General features: G+C 39.2%; 1 protein-coding gene across 6 annotated transcripts in view; it reads right to left on the bottom strand.

Annotated features, from left to right (window-relative positions):
* HMGA2 (high mobility group AT-hook 2) overlaps nt 1-21,893 on the bottom strand; it is a 141,270-nt gene that overhangs the window by 91,119 nt on the left and 28,258 nt on the right. Inside the window, exon 4 of one of the 6 annotated variants that reach the window (XM_063712182.1) lies at nt 1,256-7,290. The exons of 4 other annotated variants lie outside the window; for them this stretch is intronic. In XM_063712182.1, the coding sequence (XP_063568252.1) occupies nt 7,279-7,290 (12 nt within the window). In that variant the 3' untranslated portion in view covers nt 1,256-7,278. One more of the 6 variants, XM_009247991.4, reaches the window with a different exon arrangement.

The following is a 21,893-nucleotide window of genomic DNA, read 5'->3' as shown; positions in this document are numbered from 1 at the left end:
CTATGATTATCCATTACTTTTTTTTTTTTAAAAAAAGATATCTTGCCAAGTCTTAAGGTGGTTCTGTAAGTAAATCAGGGTAGCGAGCTGCTTATTATAAAGCAGCTCGAAGAACAAGTACATAGAGGTCACCTGCACTCACTTCAACAACCCTGGAGAGGCACCTGGAGTCACACTACACCTCCTTCTGAAAAGATTCTAAACAATTTCTAAAGGGCACCACATCTTCAAATGGTTTCCCTCCTGCTGGAAACCTAGGCTTTGTTGTATGAGCATAATTCGTTACCACTGAAAAGATGATTAAAATTTCTTGAGTATTCACCTCACATCATTAAAGGTTTTTATATATATTTTCACTCAATGTGTCTCAGCAAGACTGACAAAGTCTTCAACTAAGTAGTAGACTTTATATAGTTTTAAATTCTGTACATTACATATATCTATTATTTATATAGCTTTATTATTTATATTATATATTTATTAATTTACATTTTAAGTTTATAAAACAAAAATAAGTTTTCTTTTCTTGTAGATGACAAATGAGATCTATGAAACTGTAAAGGATAAATTCTTACTCTTATTCCCAACAAGCTGGTGTCAACAAACACAGCCCAAAACCCAGCTCTAGTTTAATGCATACAAGGAAGAAAACATAATTGAAAAATTAGTACAAATTTGCTTCTGTTTTATTGTCCACTCATTCAGCAAATGTTTATCCAGTGTGTGCAAAGTGCTATAATAGGCCATGGAGAGATAAAAAACAAAATCTCACTAACTGTGTGCCATTAATTGGCATACCTCAAACTGCCCTATATTGTTACCTACCTTTTTTGGTGTGTGATTTTTGAATTCCATAAGGACAGCGACCATATGTTAAACCTCCATGGGTGCCTGCTCTTTTCAATCATCTAATAAATGATTCTGCCATTATTGTTACTGTTGTGCAAGCACGGGCAAATATCGCAAGCAAGACTTGAAAACAAGTCCTCAGTTCCCTGTCTTTATTACTGGAGGTAAAACAATGAATTTTGTGAGGATGAATATAATAAAATATAACAGAGTAATGTGATAATGGTCACATTTAAATATATGTATGTATCTACATACATATATATATACACATCATAAAACACATGTAGACATGCTTTATATATCTTACTTTCTACCAAGCTCTTTTCATATTTATAAGGGAAATTAAAGTATAATATATGTGGTTCACTAATAGTGACACTGGACATCTCTCCTCTTTTCCTTCTTTCTTTTTTTCTAAAATAAATACTATCCTCCAATCCCACCGGTGCATTTGACTTCATGAATGACTATTTATAGCCATCTACACTTAGCCTAGATTCAGTATGAAAAAGATATTGAGAAAAGGAAATAAACCATTTCTGTTGATGGCTGCCATATTTGGTGCTCAAAGCATTATTTATTTGTAACACACCAGACAACAGACTCTAGAGGGCTCACGGCACAGGTGCAGACACATGGCTTGGACACATTCATTCTTTGGATACTTTTTATAAGACACACACTATGCTCTGTATTGAAAATACAAAGGAAGATGAGACATAGTTTCATGCATGAAAAACATGTAAACAAATAATTATAGTAGACGGATAAATGTCCTTTACCTCAGGTGTGTGCAAATTCCCATGAGACAAAGAGGAAGGAAATAATTTCAGGAGAGGTTGGGATGGGGGGCACCATATTTGAACTGGGTCTTGGGAGATGTGTTGAGATTGGTCCAAATGGAAGTAAAGACTATACCAATAAGAGCACAGGTGTGAAAGACCTAATGGAAGTTTCAGAAAAACGGGTCTTTCTGTCCTAAGGAAGTGAAGATTTCAACTGGTGGGTGGTAGGAGGCAAGATTAGAAACTAGGCCCAGTGCTATAATCAACATAAGAAGTTCAGACTTTATCCCTTGGGTGAATGGCAGTCATTGAAAATGTTTGGCAGGAGAGTGATAAAGTGTCTGTTCTGAAGAAAACATTTGCAGTGATAATGGAGGTAAGCTGGACAAAGAAGAGTAGAGGCAGCAGGAAAACTAGGAGGAGGCTGGTGCAAATAGTTTAAGTGAGAGATGATAAAGACTTGTACAAAGAATGTGGCAGTGGGAATGGAGGAAAAGAAAACTCAAAACATATAGCTCCAGGCACCTTTAGGAGTAATAAATGGCAGAACTTTGCAAATGTTGAAAATGGAGACTGACGAGTCAAGGATGACCAGGTGTATGATGGCACTCAGATAAGCTACGAATACAGTCAGTCAATGCAGGCAGTGACTGAAACACTTCCTTCTGAGCTAACTCAGAATGAACACATGGAATGAAAAATAGAGGACCTCAGATATAACCCTGGAGACGAGCAACGTGCAGATGGCAGGTAGAGAGAGAAGAGCCTCCCAGGTGCAAGGAACTTCTTGACAAGAGAAGAAACACAGGACAGGTTTACCTTCAGGCATCCAAGGAGGGCAAGCTTGAAATAAGGAGGCGTGGCTGATGTGTCAGGTATTTCAGAAGAGACATCAGGACGGGGACTGAGAAGTGTCCCCTGGATTTTGCAGTTAAGAGGTTACTGGTGACCTCATTTAGAGGATTTTGGGTAGGGGGACTCTAGGAAGGATGAAGGGGGCAGAAGCCAAGTCACACTAGGCTCCGGACTGGACGAAAGATCTGGAGCATATGTTTCATTTGGCTGGCATCCTGTTGCCTCCCTGCCACTTCAGACTGGCTTCAGTCTAACAAGGACAGGCTGTCACACCTTCTTTTGCTATGCCCACAGATCCCTAAACCCAAGAAAGTGATGATGCAGTGGAGCACAAAGCTACAAAGCACATAAGGCAATTGGTTATTTTCTGTGGCATCAGCATATCAAATAGGAAAATTAAATATATTGTTGGTAATCAAAGATTATTCTGCTATTGCCAAGCCTTTCTGAGGAAAACTAACAGAGTAAAGTATGGGCAGAAGTCAAACTGGAAGTGATTTTTAAGAGGTCTTAAGAAGCCCATGTGACATTGTTCTGTGCATCTGACAGCCTGAGTGTGAACTAAAATGGAATCTGCCTAGGAAAGGAATATAGTTCTCTCACCTAGAGGGAAAACCTCACCTTCAGAATCCCCATAGGAAGAGGATATAGTAATGGAGAAAACATATTCTGCGTCATTATTCTTTAGCCTCTAGGATCTAGATATAGAACATTCAAAATTCTCATGAGAAGGAAAACAAAAAATACCTGGAGGCCAAGCTAAAGGTTTCTTGCTTCTACTAATGAACTTAAATTCATTTTCCATTCACACACAAAAGGAAGAAACCTGTATAAATGGATTAAGAGGGCCAGAAAGACGCAATAGAGCAGGAGTCAGCAAACTTCTTCTCTTAAGGGTCAGATAGTAAATAATTCAGGCTTTGTTGGGCAGACGGTCTTTGTGGCAGGTACTCAGCTCTGCCACTGTAGCAGGAAAGCAGGTATAGACAACACGTGAACCAATAGGTGCAGTGTGCCCAGGAATACTTTATTTGTTGATACTGAAATTTGAATCTTACATAATAAATATTATTATTCTTTGTTTCAACCATGTAAAACTGTATAAATCTGTATTATAAACACATATCTTAAAAGCTGACTTCTAAAGAAGAAAATTAGTGTAGCAAATAATTATGATGCGTTGGTCATTAGACTATGGCTTCTGACTGAGCCTACGTTTTCCTAAATCATGTCGGATTTGACCTGTCATTCTCTTGCTTAGAAATCTTTAATAGCTTCCCATTTCCTGTAACATCCAATCTCCTTAAGCATGTATGCATGGCCCCTGTGATCTGCTACCACAAAGCGTTTAGGTTCACTGTCCACATCCACCCCTTCACCCATGGTATGTCTCTAATGTACACTATCCAATCCAAACTAGCTGCTCTTACCTAAATACACCCTACATTTCCCTGCCTCCATTGATTTACTCCTACTTTTCACGTGACATGGAAGGCCCTGTCCCAGGAAAGTCCTCTTCCAGCTGTTTTTTTTTGTTTTGTTTTGTTTTGTTTTTAGATGGAGTCTCCCCCTGCCCAGGCTAGAGTGCATTGGCACAATCTCGGCTCACTGAAACCTCCACCTCATGGGTTCAAGTGATTCTCCTGCCTCAGCCTCCGAGTAGCTGGGATTATAGGCATGTGCCACCATGCCCGGCTAATTTTTGTATTTTTAGTAGAGACGGGTTTTTGCATGGTGGCCAGGCTGGTCTCGAACTCCTGACCTAAGGTGATCTGCCTGCCTTGGCCTCCCAAAGTGCTGGGATTACAGGTGTGAGCCACCACACCTGCCCCCAGCTGTTCTATTAGAATCCTATTCATTCTTTAGGACTCAGCTGAAGTGTCATTCATCTCCTTTGTAAAGCCTTCCTTATTTTACCTAGTTGGAATAAAGGCTTCACATATTGTTTTTTACTATTTACATTTTGGCAAAAATATTTCGAAAACCACTACCTTACAAGGCTCGTACAAGGATTAAATAATAAATCAAGACAATGTTCATAATGTGCTCAGCCTAACACCTGACACATAGTTGAAATTCAAAAATAAATAGAAGTTGTATGCACATGCATATCTACCCCTACACTGAAAGGTCTTAAAGCTAAGGACCATATTGTGTTTACTTATACACAAACCTGTAATAATGACCTGTATATACATACATTGTATTCAACAAATGTTTATTGAATATAGCTGGAATATTGTGCACTACTTTTTTTTTTTTTTTTTTTTTTTTGCAAATCATGACCAATACTTTTAATCCTAAAGCTAAGTGTGAGAAGGGCTGAAAAACTGTTAAGATTTTTTATAACCTTTCTAACTGGGTTGGCCACATGGAGCAGAAAATCATGGACTTTGGAGTCTGACAAACCTGGGTTCAAAATTCAGTTTTATTACTTTCTAGCTTGTGTATCTGTGCAAGTTACTTTAATTTTCTGAGACTTGTTTTTTTCATTTATACAACTGTCAATAAAATATGTTTTTAAAGGTGTATTTTGAGGTCTCTAGAACAATGCCAGGCTTGGTAGGCATTTAATAAGTACTGGCTAAGAATATTAAACAGGACTGTGTTTAAATACTTCCATTCATATTACCTACACTGTAAAACACTGTCAAAATGGTATACACCAGAATAAAATGTGAATTGTATTTTTTGACCATTCTTTCTTAAATGCATAAGGAGAGCTGCTATCTCTAGCCCATTTTGTGGGAAAGAGTCAGTGCAATGTAGGGTGGTTCACTATGATCCCTAAGAATTGACCCCACTGACAGCACCCTCTTTGACTTTTCCCTGCTAACTTCAGCAGGTAGCAAAAGGGGAGCATGGGCTACGGTGTCAGATTACTTGAGGCTCCATCAACCACCCAGATGGAATTTTAGGAGCTATGGTAATTCCTTTCTGCTGGGTAGGGTTCCTGAAATACAACCATGGTGTTTCATTTCCTAGTTGTTGCTGTCATCTTTCTGAGTTGCTCTGTGATCCACCATATTCCTTCTCTAATCTCGCTTTGATTTATGAATGTACATGATGATGGTGATGGTAATATCCTATTTTAAATGATACATACTCAAACTAACTTGGCCCAGAGAACCCTACAAAAAAAAGGAATCAATGAGTCAGATCCTTAGAAAACAGTTCCTAGAGTCATTCTAGCTAATCTTTTCATCAGTTGAGTGTTTTGCAAAGGGGTTTCTGCCTCATTGACCAAGAAAGTGTAGCGGCTTACCAATGCCAGCCTCTTAAAGCATAAGTAGAGGAACTCAACGGTAACCTGCTAAACTCAGTTCTATGCAATGCATTGGCAGTTTGGGACAGCATTAATGTTTATAATATGACCTTGTCTACATTTGGGGTTTGGCACAAATTTTTACTTTACTTCTCAACTTCAAAATTTGATGATTCTATTATTTTGTCAAAAATAACCAATAAATACCACTAATCACTTAGTTGACAACTTATTAAAATTGATGCTAACAGTTCCTGTAGATTCTAGTGAGAGTTTAAATGAAAGAGTTAGGTAGAAACAGGCAAGAGTGATAGTACCTGGATTTTTCTGCTATAACATGATTCCATACGCCATCCTTTAAGATGCACTGAATTGGATAAGAACCATGGAGAAAATGGTGATTATGTACAAATGGTGATTATGTATAAAAAGAAACTCTTGCTTCAAATTTTCTCCATATTCAACATAGGTGGTGCTTTGGGCCCAAATGAGGTGACTCATTGCCTCAGTTCTCCCTTTCCTGTTTCACAAGCAGACACAGCAAAGTCCGGAGAGTAATCTGACTCCTCCATGATCCTAGTGGACTGCATTCGGGATATTTAGTTTTCCTTCTCTGTGGGCTCTGTAAAACCACCTACTGCTCAGAGAAGCTCTTTGACATGTTCTGAACTCTAAGAACAAATGAAAATGGCATTTTGGGAAAAAAAATGAAGCCAGAACAAAGAAGTCAGAAACGTGATACTGCAAGATCAGGCACTTATCTGCACTGCAAATGAAAAAAGTTTCAGACTCAAAGAATTAACAATTTAACCACTAGTTTTCCCCTGAGACGTTACTGTCACAAGAGATCCTTACATTTCCAGTGGCATTCAACAGATTCTCCTCTTTAGTGAGGACAGCTGCAGAAAGTTACTGAATATTTGCTCCCTCTCAGATGCAGAAAGATTATTTTGTAAGCAATGTTGGAGAAAGAAAGAGCTCAAAAGGAGGGTGAACATCAGAAGAAAAAAGGGACAGATCTACAAGGTGCTTGTGACATCTGTTTTCACTTTGTGCTGTGGCCAGTGGCAGAGTGGAAGACCAACCTTTAATCAACTTAGCAACATGGTGCCCATGTCCAGTTATTCAAGTGCTTAGTAAATACTGTTACAGAGAGCCCAACGAGGAATGTGGGTCTTCTGGGAATGTGTAAGAAAGAAAAGGCACGTTCTTACCCTCGAGATGCTTCTAGTCCTGTTTAGATGACAAGCTTTATGTGTTAATATGTTAATTCAGATCTTTTCCTCACTTCCTTCAAAACTCCATCCAAAGTTCTTCTCCTGCAGGCAGCCTTACGACTCTGACTAATAGCTCATGCCTCAATTCTGTGTCCCCACAAGACTCATATCCTCCACTTTTACACAACTTGAACTTGGCAGAAGTGTTCTTCAGTTGATTCATGTGTGCTCAGTCCAACTGATTTGTCAGTATCATGAGGATACGGTTTTGGTCTTCTCGTTCCTTTATGTCTTTTCACAGTAATTAGTTCTGTAGCTTAAACATAATAAACACTCATTAAGGGAAAACTGGCCAGCCAATTCTGACTCCTCCTGCTCAGATGACACTCCAAGTGTGCTGGTTCCTGGCTCTCCCACTAGCAGATTAAGTTCCTAGAAGTTCCCCTTCCTGAGAAGGCCTCCGGATTTTCATGCTGCCTTTGTATCCAAAAGCAAAGATGTTCTCAACAGAGCAAAAAGTTAGAAAAGAACTCAATGTCTCAGTGGGCTAGATTTCTGCTCATTGCAAAAACAGGACCAGGGCCTGTTTCTACGTAGCTTGTGCCATTAGCTACATTCAGGGATACCAGTTAACAAAAATGGCAGGCCCTCAATTTAGTGTCAACGTTTTTTTGTCATTATGTGAGCTAGTGATTTAACTCCCTGCTAAGTTATCTCATATACCTCTTGCCATTTCTTTCCTCACACACTCTCCTCTTTCTTCTCTACTTTGTTCTTCTGCAGTGTTTAGAAACTAGAAAATCAGAACTGATTTCTCCCCCCTCAATCTCTCAATCTCTCTCTCTACCAGCGTCAAGATGGGAAGGCACATGTTCCCATCTTGACAGCAGCAGAAAGAAAAATGGCAGCAGAAGGAAAACAGCAGCAGAAAGAAAAATTTGACTCAGATGGGTTGAGAGGGCAATGGCAAGCAATCTTGGTACATGTCAGCTGCATCTCAGCTAAGTGCTAGTGATTTTTTTTTAAAGTTAGCACTGCTGAAAAGAAGAATGACTATTAACATTAATAACTGCCTTCTTAAATTTGTAATGAAGAATGAGAAGCGGGCTAAGGTAGAAGAGGTAATGTTTATTTCACTTTGAAGCTTATAGGTAGTTCCATGGGTATCACAAAAAGAACAGATATAATGAATCATCTTGCCTTTTACCTGACTCTTACGACACCTGCAACATATCCCTTGGATGTTCCACCTTGTCACACTCATAACCAAGGGGAAAAAGAAGACAAAGGTGAATGCTCAGTTAGCCCCTAACCCTGCCGTCCTATCTGCTGTTAATGTTGCCCACAGGTCTACCAGCTGCAAGGCTATCCACGACCTCCTCCATCAAGTCCACCCAGACTCTCTGATCTAAAGCAGCCTCGCCTACTCCAATACTCTCCATTACATTAACTTGGTTCACTTTCCTTCTTTGCTCTTATAAGGCTTCAAATCATCATCTTTGTTTTTTTAATAACTATGCCGTCATTTATAATCCCTCTCTAGAATGTAAGAGCCACAAGACTAGGGACCTTAAGTTTTCTCCAGTGTCTCTCCAAATATCTAGCACAGTGCCTAGCATTAGCAGAGTGGGCTAAATGTTTGCTGAGTGAGTGAACAGATGTTTCCTTAGGAGTCAGTCTCAATTTCTGTCTTTTCCCCAATGTTTGTAAATTTTCTCTCTAATATAGAGGTCCACCCTCCTTAGACACAAAGGAATTATAGTTATACACTTGCTATGATTCCCAGAGTTCACAAATTCTGATGCTCCATCATTTTAGCCAGCAACTATAGCTTGAATATTAGTGAAAAATAGATGGGGATGGCTGGGCGTGGTGGCTCACGCCTGTAATCCCAGCACTTTGGGAGGCCGAGGTGGGCGGATCACGAGGTCAGGAGATCGAGACCATCCTGGCTAACACAGTGAAACCCCATCTCTACTAAAAATACCAAAAAAAAAATTAGCCGGGCGTGGTGGCAGGCGCCTGTAGTCCCAGCTACTTGGGAGGCTGAGGCAGGAGAATGGCATGAACCTGGGAGACGGAGCTTGCAGTGAGCCGAGATCGAGCCACTGCACTCCAGCCTGGGTGACAGAGCGAGACTCTGTCTCAAAAAAAAAAAAGAAAAATAGATGGAGATACAGACGCTTAGAATATGTGCCTTCCCATCTTGACACTGGAGAAATGGAGAAATGTTATTCTAGCGCATTCTGCATCACATTCCAGTTCAAATTTGAAAACCTTAAAAAGCCTGAAGACTAACTTAGGTTTCAATTTAATACAATTATTTTAAAACAACAGCTATAATATTTTTACTGTACATATGTTCAATTATTACTAAGTACTTTCATTTCTATCTGTAAAAGTATAGTATAAAAAGTTCACCCTCATGAAATCAGACAAAAATACAATTGACCCTTGAACAATGCAGGGGTTGGGGCACTGACTCCCTGTGAAGTCAGAAATCCAACAAAAATCCATGCAAAACTTTTGACTCCACAAAACTTAACTACTAATAGCCTACTGTTGACTGCAAGCCTCACTGATAACACAGTCGATTAACAAATATTTTGTATGTGATATTATTATATACTGCATCCTTACAAACTACATGTAAACTACAAAAAAAAATAAGAAAAGCAAGAGAGAAAATTTGTTCACTACTCATTAAGTAGAAATGGATCATCATAAAGGTTTTCATCTTTATTGTCTTCATGTTGAGGAGGCTGAGGATGAGGAGGGGTTGGTCTTGCTGTTTCAGGGGTAACAGAGGCAGAAGAGGGAGAAGAGGTGGAAGAAGAGGCAGGAGAGGCAGGAGCACTCGGTGTAACTTTTACTGAAAGAAATCTACATATAAGTGGACCCGTCCAACTCAAACCTGTATTGTTCAAGGGTCAAGTGTGCACTAATATGAAAAAGAGCTGAAGTGAAAAAATGGATCAAAATATTTCTAATCATAGTTAAATAATCTAAAAAATATAGGCCACTGACAATTTTATGCTTCTGTTCAACGGCACTGCCCATACAATCCATAAGAAAAGCTACTATGTGTGTTAAATGGAAACACTATAAAATCATTTGTAGTGAGTGTGTCCTAAGAAAAGAGGATTATATGAACATTACAATATTAATGTTAATGAATTTAGACCTTTTTTTCCTAGTATGTTAAATATTTCCCTGTATTACAAAAATTGTGAGCATTCATAGCAAAGCTGGTGTTCCCTGCCAAATGCAAGGTGAATGTGTGCTATCTGCAAAATAGTCAACAGTGGAGTGAGTAACATAAGAGGGGATTTCAAGGAGATGCAAGACAACACTATTATTTTCCTAATGCTCATAATTCTGTTTCTGGCTATGTAATTTTGTCTTTATAACACTACTCAATTAAATTTATATTTGGGCCAAAAATTATCATCTTGGCTGCCGTGTAGCACTCTTCAAATCTCTTAAAATCACTTGCTTAAGTTTGCTTTTTCTGAAAAGCACTTACCCACCTCTCTGGGGTGTTTTTTTATGAATTAGGAATCTTGGAGCCCTCAGAGTCTAAGCATGGTTGGCAGGTTGGAAGCAAATAAGCACGATGGAAATGGGCGCTACTTAGTTACTATGGATACCTCAGATATAAAGGATTCCTATTTGTAGTGCTCATCAACAACTACTAGCACAAAATCCCTCATGCTGCTTGGACCTAAATAAGGTCATAAATGTTTACTGCACATACATAATATTCATGGAACCATTCTAAGATTGCAGAGCCACAGTGCGGGAAATGATATTTCTTTCCTTTGGTGGATTTTCATATCCCGTTTTCCATCTGGAGAAGTGAAGATTGTTTTGCAATTAGCTTTACAGAACAGAGCATTTTTGTTGGACTACTAAAATCGCTTAGCCAAAGTTGGGCATAAATGCAATTCCTGCGCCAAGCCAAATTACCTGGAAACATCACACCCTTCAAAAGGTTTGAATACTTCATGTTTTGGGGTGAGGGTTGTGACTTCTATAGTCTAAAGACAATGTTCCCTAGTCAGTGAGACTGAGCTGGGCACAGGATTTGGTATTCCTAACCTCCAAGATCCTGTCCATGGGAAAACCATTCAGGCCTTTTCTTGTGAATGAATCCCAAATTACAATTTAGTTTCTCATCATCTGGTCCATGCAAAGGACATTGTTGTGATGTTTTTTTCTTTGAAATCTAATGATCCTTGAAAACAAGGCAGTCAGTGTAAACACACCAGGGACACTGTACTCTTCTTTACAGATGTTCACCTCATACTGCAGAAAGGAAGGTGCAGCCAATTTCTGGAACCAGGACTTGCACTTGTGCCCTGTTTTGGCTTAACAGTTTTAGTTTAAAGCCAAGGCAGGGAGTTTAAACACACCCGGGACATTGCACTCTTCTTTACAGATGTTCACCTTGTACTGCAGAAAGGAAGGTACAGCCAACTTCTGGAGCCAGGACTTGCACTTGTGCCCTATTTTGGCTTAACAATTTTAGTAAACCAACAGAAATGCTCCATTCTGTAAAGCTAATTGCGCAACAAAACCTTAACTTTTCCAGAGGCAAAATGGGGTGTCACTAGATATGAGTTAATTATCTGACCCCAAAAGAATTCTAGTTTCATTCCCCAGCTCTACTTAAGTGCTGATAGTGTTGTCAGGATTTAAGGTTCACTGCTGTTGTTGGTTATCCCAATGGTAAGCTCAGTCTAGTGACCTAGTAGATATGAAACAGCCATGCCAATTACCATGAGCTGAGCACGGGTGGGGTAGAGCAAGGGAAGCATACGTAAGTTCGTGTGGACGGTGGGACAGCTGGGGAAGGATGTAGTAAAGACCACTGGTCCACATACTGCCGTTGGCAGTTAACAACCTATATTATCTCCTTTGTGTGCAGTGGTCCCCATATTCCCTTTCTTCTCCACTTTCTATATCACGTTTCATTTTCCACATTCTCTTGGGATCTTTAGCCACAGCCATGGCTTCAGCTACTGCGAGCCATGGCTTCAGCTACTGCGACCCATGGCTCCATCAGCTCAGCTCCCTCTCCTAAACTTCACACACACTAAGTACATGAGTGTTTCATCTCTATCTTGAATTCTAAATCCACTCTTCCTCTTCTTGAGTTGCATGGTCATCCACACCAAGTGACCCACGCTTCTAGTCCAGGTCTAATCCTTGATGCTTAACACTTTTTTAATTTTTGTAGTATAAGAGATTTCTAACAACTGGCTTTCATTTTGTACACCCAAGTAGATTAATTGTTCTAAAGTAGTATTTTAAATGCACTTTCAAAAATATTTAGTTTTTCCTCAATTACTGTGTAATATAAAAATGTAGAACTACCTAAGACATTTAGGCTTATTTGCAGAAAATTGATAATACTATAATAAAAGCAAACTCTAGTAGTGGTGGTGGTACTGACTGTGGGACACAGAGACAGACAGAATCCCATTTTCTGTTGTTTGAAGTTGTGGAATGTGTGTGTGTGTGTGTGTGTGTATGGTGCGTTTTGGTAAATTTGTTATAACATTTGAAAAAAGGTAAGTATATCCAATGCTTATTCTTTTGTTAACTCTCTTAAAACAGTATGACTCTCTGAAGTCATACTGTTCACTTAGAAACATGTTGCACAGCAGGGCGTGGTGGCTCAGGCCTGTAATCCCGGCACTTTGGGAGGCCGAGGCGGGTGGATCACCTGAGGTCAGAAGACCTAGACCAGCCTGATCAACATGGTGAAACCCCGTCTCTACTAAATATACAAAAATTAGCCGGGCGTGGTGGCGGGTGCCTGTAATCCCAGATACTCAGGAGGCTGAGGCAGGAGAATCGCTTGAACCCGGGAGGCAGAGGTTGCAGTGAGCCGAGATCGGGCCATTGCGTTCCAGCCTGGGCAACAAGAGCGAAATTTCATTCCAAGAAAAAAAAAAAAAGAAACATGTTGCACAAAAACGGATTTTTTTTTTTGAAAAATATGTTGGTATATTAAATGTTAAAGTATATCTGTAAAGCCAGTTCATAGAGAGAAAAAAATTTAAGTATAATCTATATTTATTTACTCAATTTACTCTTAAAATTTTATCAGTTTGTTTTCCATGGAACTACAAGGTGCTTAAATTAAATATATATAGTATCTAGTTTTTGGTTTTTTTTTTACCAATTTAGGATAAATCAATATTACCTAAAACGAGATGAAACTACCAATGCAATATTTTGAAAAGAAAAGTAATTTATTTTCTGAACTCAGTGTTCCATAGTGACCCACATACATAAAACGATGATTAAAAAATAAGAAATATGTTTACATACAGGTTTTGTCACATGGAACTCTCTGTTTTATCCATCCAATACAACAGCATGTATTGTTTCTTTAAATTACCTTTTTTTGTTTTGTTTTGTTTTGTTTTGTTTTGAGACGGAGTCTTGCTCTGTCGCCAGGCTGGAGGTGCAGTGGCATGATCTGGGCTCACTGCAACCTCCGCCTCCCAGGTTCAAGCGATTCTCCTGCCTCAGCCTCCCAAGTAGCTGGGACCACAGGCATGTGTCACCATGCCCACTCATTTTTTGTATTTTCAATAGAGATGGGGTTTCACCACGTTGGCCAGGATGGTCTCGAACTCCAGACCTCGTGATCCACCCGACTTGGCCTCTCAAAGTGCTGGGATTACAGGCATGAGCCACCGCACCCGGCCTAAATTTTCTTTTTTAAAATCAATCATAGACACATTTTTTTTTTTAAATTTTGAAGAAAATGCCCCAAAGTAGACACATCTCTTTCCAGTTCTGCAGAAAAGTGTGCCATGAAGTCAAACACCATGTGTGGCAGCTTCAGCTTAGCCTATGTCCCTGAAGCAGGCCTAGTAAGATATTCTACATTTTGTTATCTTTGAGGATATTTTCCAACATCTGCTTCTATGTCTACTTTCTATTTTGTAATCTCATTGAACAGTAGCAGTGCTAATGTCACTTATATTTATGTCTCTAAGTACTGGATCCAAGAGATTAGCAGCAGCAGTAATTCCTCAGGGTACAGTAATTAATGACATAATACTGTGGACATACTTTTTTGAAAAAACAAAAACTTCCAATTACGCAGTTTAAAGAAATCATTTTGTGGGAATGACCTGAGTAGCCCAGCCACGTATTTTTTGTTCCTCATTTAACAAATATTGTATTAAGCAGTTACTGTATGCCACAGTCCTAGGTTTTGAAGAAAATGCAAAACTGTTCTCAAGGAGTTTACAAAACTGGTAAAGATAACTGTTCAAAAATTACCAGTACAAGAGAAAATGGAGAATGCTATAATGAAAGCAAGGCATTCATACAGACAGTCCCCGACCTATGATGACCTGACTGGAATTTTTTGGCTTTACGATGGTGTGAAAGTGATACACGTTCAGTAGAAATTGTACTTCAAATACCCATACAACCATTCTGTTTTTCACTTTCAGTACAGTATTCAGTAAGTTACATGAGATATTCAACACTTTCTTATAAAACAGGCTTTGTGTAAGATGACTGTAGGCCAGTGTAAGTGTTCCGAGCATATTTAATGTAAATATGCTTAGACTGTAGGCAGTGTAAGTGTTCTGAGCATATTTAAGGTAGGCTAGGCAAAGCTAGGATGTTCAGTAGGTGAGATGTCTTAAATGCCCTTTTTCCTTTTCTCTTTTCTTTTCTTTTCAGACAGAGTCTTGCTCTGTTGCCCAGGCTGGAGTGCAGTAGCACAGTCATGGCTCACTGAAGCCTAGAGATGCCAGGCTCAAGCATTTTCCCACCTCAGCCTCCCGAGTAGCTGGGACTATAGGTGTGTGCCACCACACACCTGGTTAATTTTTTATATATATATATATATATATATATATATATATATTTAGAGATGGGGCGTTACTATATTGCCCAGGCTGGTCTCAAACTCCTGGGCTCAAGCAATCCTCCCACCTCAGGTTCCCAAAATACTGGGACTACAAAAGTAAGCCACCGTACACGGCCTAAATGCATTTTTGACTGATGATATTTTCGATTTCCAATGAGTGTATCAGGACATAACCCCATGGCAAGTTGAGAAGCATCTGCAATGCGTGTTTACCCTCCTCCAGGGATGAGACAGCCCACTTCTGACTAGGGCAGTAAGGAGCTAATTCATAAAAGGTGCTGTCTAAACTGGACTTTGAAGATTAAAGAAGATTTTAAGCAGCTGAAAATGGGAGAAGGAAATTGCAGGTAAAAGTGAAGGTGAGAAAGTAAGTGTTTGTCCTGTTCATGGAATAGGATGTTTACTCTTGGTTATTTCCATATTGGAAATAGAGCTTTCGGCTACATGTATATAAGAAAAATGGTATTATTTAATCACAAATGAAGACCCAGTTAGCAGTTTCTGAGCAGAGCAATGACATGCTGGAGTAATGACAGAGGAAGAACAATCTGGAAGTGGCCTCAGAACACACATGTAACAAGAGCGGGGGAGAGACAAAGTGTGCACTGGAAAACAGGCAGACTGTAGGTAGGGTGATCATACAACTTACTCTCCAAATTAGGACACTTTGGGGAGTGAAAGCGGTGCTATTGATAGTTACACTACTTAGAGGCTATAAGTGAATTTGGTAGAGGAAGGAAAGTAGTGGGACAGGAACCTGATGACCTAGCAGGACAGGAAATCTTAGGTTGATTCCTATTTCTTCCAGTGCAGAACTGTGTCTTGTAATTGTTTCAGTCCCTCACCAAGTCTGGCTTATAGCCAGTGCTCAATAAACATGGAGTCACCAACTGATGACAGATAAACACGATCCCTAGGCGTCATGCCTGGGAGATGCTGTCTACATTTCTCCAAAAGGTCAAGGGTGGCAATATTCCAGAACTGTCAAGATTTTCCCTTTTATGACTTTTAAGAATGTTTCTCCAAAAACCTTGTTAGCAATCTACGTAAAAATAATGCAACAGGCCAGTTGATTAGAATAAAAAGTAGAAATACTGTACAAGAAGGGCTGCCTTTTAAAAAGAATCAGAAAGAAGCACAGGGAGTGAGATTTTGACTCTTTGGCTTTATTTTTAGGAGGTTTTTTGTGGTTTTATGTTAAAGCATTCACCATTACTGCAATATTTAATATACATTTTTTTAAAACCCCTGGAATGTCGAATAACTAGGCTGTGCATAACTCTCATGAATTCAATATGTAAAGGTACAAATATAAGGAACCTGTTAAACAAAAACAGAGAAAAATCAAAGGAGCACAGCAAAATCGTTACAGAGTGGTTTTTTTTATTTTTCATTTCTTGCAACGTTTCATTCTAAAAGAAAAATTATCACAGGATTGAAAAACATACATAAAACCTGTTTTCCCTTTAGATCATACATAAAACCTATTATTTGAAGTTGATAACAGAAACTGGTGTTTCCAAAGGTGTCACTGAATACAACACTTTTAGGAATTGCTGAATCAAATTTTCTTTCTTTCTTTCTTTTTTTTTTTATAAATGAGAAAGGTAGAGAGAACTGTAAAATCAGTCACAAAACATATGGAATACTGAGGGATGAGTCTAACAATCTGACTTACTCTTGTATGTATACACATTCATTTTCTCAAATTAGTACATACCATTGGAAACTGCATCAACCCATAAAAATAACTCATACGCCTATTATGTTTTTCCATTTTAAGCTTATAATAGCAATAACGACCTCAGCAAAAGACATTTCCTTAGAATTAATGGCTGGCTGGGAGGCAGAGCCAAGGGCCACTGGTTCCTCCCAGCTGGTCATTAATCCTCAGGAAATGCCTGCACCTCCATCATTATTGCTAAAGCACCATTATAGAAAATTCTCACAGTTCCAATATATGGAAATTTGAGGCTATTTTGCAAGCCCATGGTATTCATGGGAGTTAATAGGCCACCACTGAGCACAGAGGACGTAATTATCAAAACGACAGAAGGGAAAATATTGTTCTCCTAGGTCTGTAAGATTATAGGAAATGGGGACTAGCCTTATGGGAAGAGGTGTATTTGAAGTTAAAAGACATTAATTTAAAGGAAGGTTTGGAATCACATATATAAAAGTCAGTAAAAGACACAGCAATCCATTCCCATGACTTCGTTTAAAACTATTTTTTTAAGGTACAAATAAAGGTTATTTGGAAATTTCCTCCCAAATTGATAAACGAATATTAAAGAGAATGCAGTCAGGAAGACTGTTTATACACACAAATTATTATATTCAACCAGTGAAGTCTGGGGGAATGAATACATTTGACAGTGCTGAATGAGAATGAGATTTCTTTCTTTTAAATTTTGGTTTAAAAATCGAACACACACCATTAAATATTATAGAGCAAACATTTTATTCTAGACTTTATTACTGCTAAAACAAAAAAAAAACCCTAAAGTTCTGTCTTTTTGTCTTAGCTAGAGGCTTAACACATCAAACAAGCATTAATAAAACTGAAGGCCAAAATGATAACAAATACAGTGCTGGTGCTCTGTGACACAGTTTCAGTTCTCTGCAAAAGCTTTTGCTAGCTTCCAGGCTAAATTGAAAATAAAAATTAGGTGTTTTCAGGTCTATTCATTCCTTCCTTAAAATAAACTAAACCCAACAAATGTCTTCAAAAGAGGGAATTAATCCAAAAATCACACCAAAAACAGTCTATAAATCTTTTGAATGTGTTATTGTAACAAACTACAAATGTTGGATATGATGCTTTACACTTAATGAAATTCACTGCAGTTTCTCATTATGCATTACAAATACCAGCCTGGTTCTAACAGGTTTAAAGTTATAAAGAACTGTTATGGGTTGAATTGTGTCCCCTAAAAAGATATAGTGAAGCCCTAACCCACCTTGTCCCTATGAATGTGACCTTATTTGGAAATAAGGTATTGGCAGATATAATCAAGGTAAGATGAAGTCAGTGGGGTGGGCCCTGATCAAATATGGCTGGTGTCCTTATAAGAGGAAAAGAGACACAGACACACAGGAACTGCTATTATCACCATGTGGCAACTGAGACAGAGAATGGAGCAATGCATATAAAAGCCAAGGAGCATCAAGGATTACCAACAGCACCAGAAGTGAAGGGAAAGTGATGGAACAGATTCTTCCCTAGAGCCTTCAGGGAGTGCACGGCCCTGCCAACACCATGATGTCAGACTCCCAGTTTCCAGTCTGTGAAAGAGCAAATTTCTGTTGTGGTAAGGCACCCAAGTTTGTGGCACTTTGTTACGACAGCCCTGAAGAAACTAACACAGGACCTGAAGGAAGAGATTTATCAGAACTGTGGTCAACATTCCCAATGGAAATCCAAGGAAGATCGGGTGAGGCAAGAGGAAGCGGCTTGCTACAGGGATAAGCAATGGACTAGAAGTCAGGAAACCTGGCTCTTGTCAGAGCTAACAAGGTTGCATGGTCTTGAACTGGACACAATTGCTCTGGGTTTTCATTTTGTCACCTGTAGAATATAAGAGGATTTAACTATATAACTTCTACACCAAGTCTAGCTTTATAGATGGGAAGACCAAGGACCACACAGACCAACATTTTAATACTTTCAAATTCACTGTTCTGGCATTGCTTGGACCTCAGGGACAGAAAGCAGGACACAGGAAACAGAATTGCAGTCTTCCGTTTGCCTAGAGCCATGCCTACCGCAGCAATGTGGCCACATTTATTTTGGTTGAGTAAGGCCCAAAGGAGTTTGCTATGGAAGCAACAGCAGCATATGCTGATATTCTATAATTATTTTCTTTCAAATATAACTTTTTCTGTACTTCCAAGATTGTCAAAAATGTCTACAGCTGATTCAAAAGCATGATTTTGTTTAAATAAGATAATAGTTGCCACCAAAAATAAAGAATATCACTTGTAATTAGTAGATATTTGAAGTGCCAATAGTCAAAAAGCATTAGTCCAAAAAAAAAAGAAAAAGAAAAACAGCTCTTTGTATGCCACAGCATAGCTGGGATTTAGGATCCAATAGGGCTTTGGGTCCAAATATACTAAATGTATTCTCTAAAAGAACCCCATAATGATCACATTGATAGTGTTTTACTCTTCAGTTACTATGCTCAATCATTATTATCATCATCTGTGTTCTGGTTACCTAAACAAACACTCAGATTCTAGGAGTGACTAGTGGAATGCAATAGACCTTGGCCATTCTTAAATGTTAATATTCACAGTTTGAGCTGTTTGCAAATCCATTTTTTCTCAGACTACAGTGCAGGCCTGAGACATTTAACCTGGAGGGGCAACTTGGCCATCTGCCTAGTGTTTGCATCTTAGCACAGCTTTGCTGTGTGTGTGTGTGTGTGTGTGTGTGTGTGTGTGTGTGTGAGAGAGAGAGAGACAGAGAGAATGAGAAAGAGAGAGAGAGAGAAAGGAAAGAGAGAGACATGGTTGTAATGTGAAATTTTTATTTGGGGAACCTAAACATTACAGTGGCATTCTCAAATGTGGATCTTCCTAAATGTGTCAAGATGACGTGGTTCTACTATAATTGTTCTAGAGACTGGGCCAGATAGCCAAAGTACAATTAACAGGACAGTTTCCTTAATGAATATCTGCCCACATGGACATTTAATATCTATGTGAAACAAGCAATTTCCAGGGGATGAAGGTATTCATCCACAACTTCAGGACGATACAGGCATGTGTTTCAATATATCCCAAAGGGCAAGCAGGTACTCAAATACGCCTGTTGTATGTGCCCTCAGGAAAAGCAGGTGTGTAACACTCCCAGGCCAATCCTTTCTTTCTTTCCTGGCCTCTGAAGTTGGCAGAACTCTGAGTGCAGTACAAAAGTGTAAGTTACTTCAGGCAAGCAGTTTGCTGTGTGCCAAGCCCACCTATGATTTTGCCAGGGCCAGCCAGACCTTTATAATGAGGGAATGTGAAAGAGTAACTGCACAGCCAAAGACAGGAACCATGGGCCAGAATTCCTCTCCCCACATTCCTACAGTCACGCAAAGTTCTTGTGTACTTAGAGAAGACACATTTAGTGTATGTCATCATGGGATGTGCCACAAACTCCTGAGCAACTGACAGTCTTAAAAGAATACTGGAGTTGGGAGGGAGAGCATCAGGAAGAATAGCTAATGCATGTTGGGCTTAATACCTAGCTGATGGGTTGATAGATGCAGCAAACCACCATGGCACACATTTACCTGTGTAACAAACCTGCACATCCTGCACATGCACCCTGGAACTTAAAAAATAATAATACCTCTGGTAGTGAATACATGAACCTACATGTGATAAAGTTGTATATAACTTGATGCTCACACATACACACACACAAATAAGTACATGCGAAACTGGGGAAATCTAATTGCGATGAATGGATTGTATGAATGTCAACATCCTAATTGAGATCTCGTTCTACAGTTTTACAAAATGCCAGCATTAGGGGAAAACTGGGCAAAGCGCACAAGGCATGTCTCTGAAAGAAAAGGGGGCTAATTTTTCTCTCTACCAGAGAAAGGGCACGAAAGAAAGTTTTATTTAAAGAATTTTTTTATTTTGAAAAACATAAATGTGTAAGGCTATCAAAATGTTCCTTTCTATCTTGATGGATTGCTTATCTAGCAATCTACAGAAAATGTGGAGGGCCTTCCTTCTGACCTTTTTGTAAAAGGAACAGAAAATGTCAACAAGATAACAAACAACGTAGGTGTAACACAGAATGTCTCAAAATGTGTACCTCCATCAGCCATTTTTCATGACAAACACTTTGAAATGTCCCAGTATTACACATAGTTTAAAAATTCTGTATTAAGTTAAAACTCATTAAGTTAAAACTCATTAATCCTGTAAGAGTTCTTATTATGATTCATGAGCATGGGAAGCCTTGTTGTAAATACAGTGCGATCATCTCTCCTAGATTAACTACAGTATCTGGAACTGCATTCCTACACATCTGCCTCAGCTTTTACTATGGACTTTAATTAGGGAACCTAATGCTTTGGTGGCATTCCCAAATTTGGATATTTCTATTTGAGATCCAAAGAGAGACGGGAAAAGCGACTGAATTTATTGAGCACTCACGATGCGCCAAGCACTGTGCATTGAGCTGCCTAGACCAGGAAGGGTGGGACCCCTGTGCGGCGAGGATGCAGGCTCATGCCCCAGACATGACATCACATTACCACTCTGCCCGCTCAGAATCACTGACTTAGGAGGCCAAAAACGATTAAGCGATTCAATGGCTAAGGTCACAGACAGCCATAGAGAAAAGGGCCTCGGGAAAACAGCATCTACAAATCCCATATGGATCACTGCGGCTGATTTTATTAGAATACTGAAACACATAAAGTAATCTGCAGGGATATTTAACCACATTCCACTCTAGACTACTCAAACTTATGTACTTTCAGCCCCATAATTAAACATGAAACAAAACTGAATTGAGGCAAGGAAACCAAAAGATTAATACAGTACAAATATGGGGGGAAGTTTCTTGCTTCTATGAACTTGAACAGTATATTCAATAGATTTAAAATATTAAGCCAGTATCATATGTAAGTATTCATTTAAGCATTACCATGTCCACGCTATTTTCTTTTCTCCCCAGTTTCAGTGCTCTTAGACATTCCTCATGGTTCAGCTCTCACAGCTAGGACAATCAATTTTCCAACTGGTCTTCTCCAGTGCCACACTCCCAGTTCTCCACATATGAGTCCACAACCTTCCCCCTCAGACTGTACCACTGCAGACATGGCCATTGTCCTCTCCTGCCTGGGATCACTGCAGGCTTCCAGGTCACTTCCACTCCAATCAATCCTCAATGTCCCAAAGTTTCCTTCTCATTTAGATATGTTTTGTCCATGATGTTCTGTTGGAATTTGGCAGTGAATGACTTAGGAGACGAATTCTAAAATCCTCCTCTTCAATGT

This window comes from Pongo abelii, chromosome 10 (assembly GCF_028885655.2).
Source record: "Pongo abelii isolate AG06213 chromosome 10, NHGRI_mPonAbe1-v2.0_pri, whole genome shotgun sequence".
Lineage (NCBI taxonomy): Eukaryota > Metazoa > Chordata > Mammalia > Primates > Hominidae > Pongo > Pongo abelii.
The sequence above is the reverse complement of the archived record's forward strand: the minus strand, read 5'-3'. Positions and strand labels throughout refer to the sequence as shown.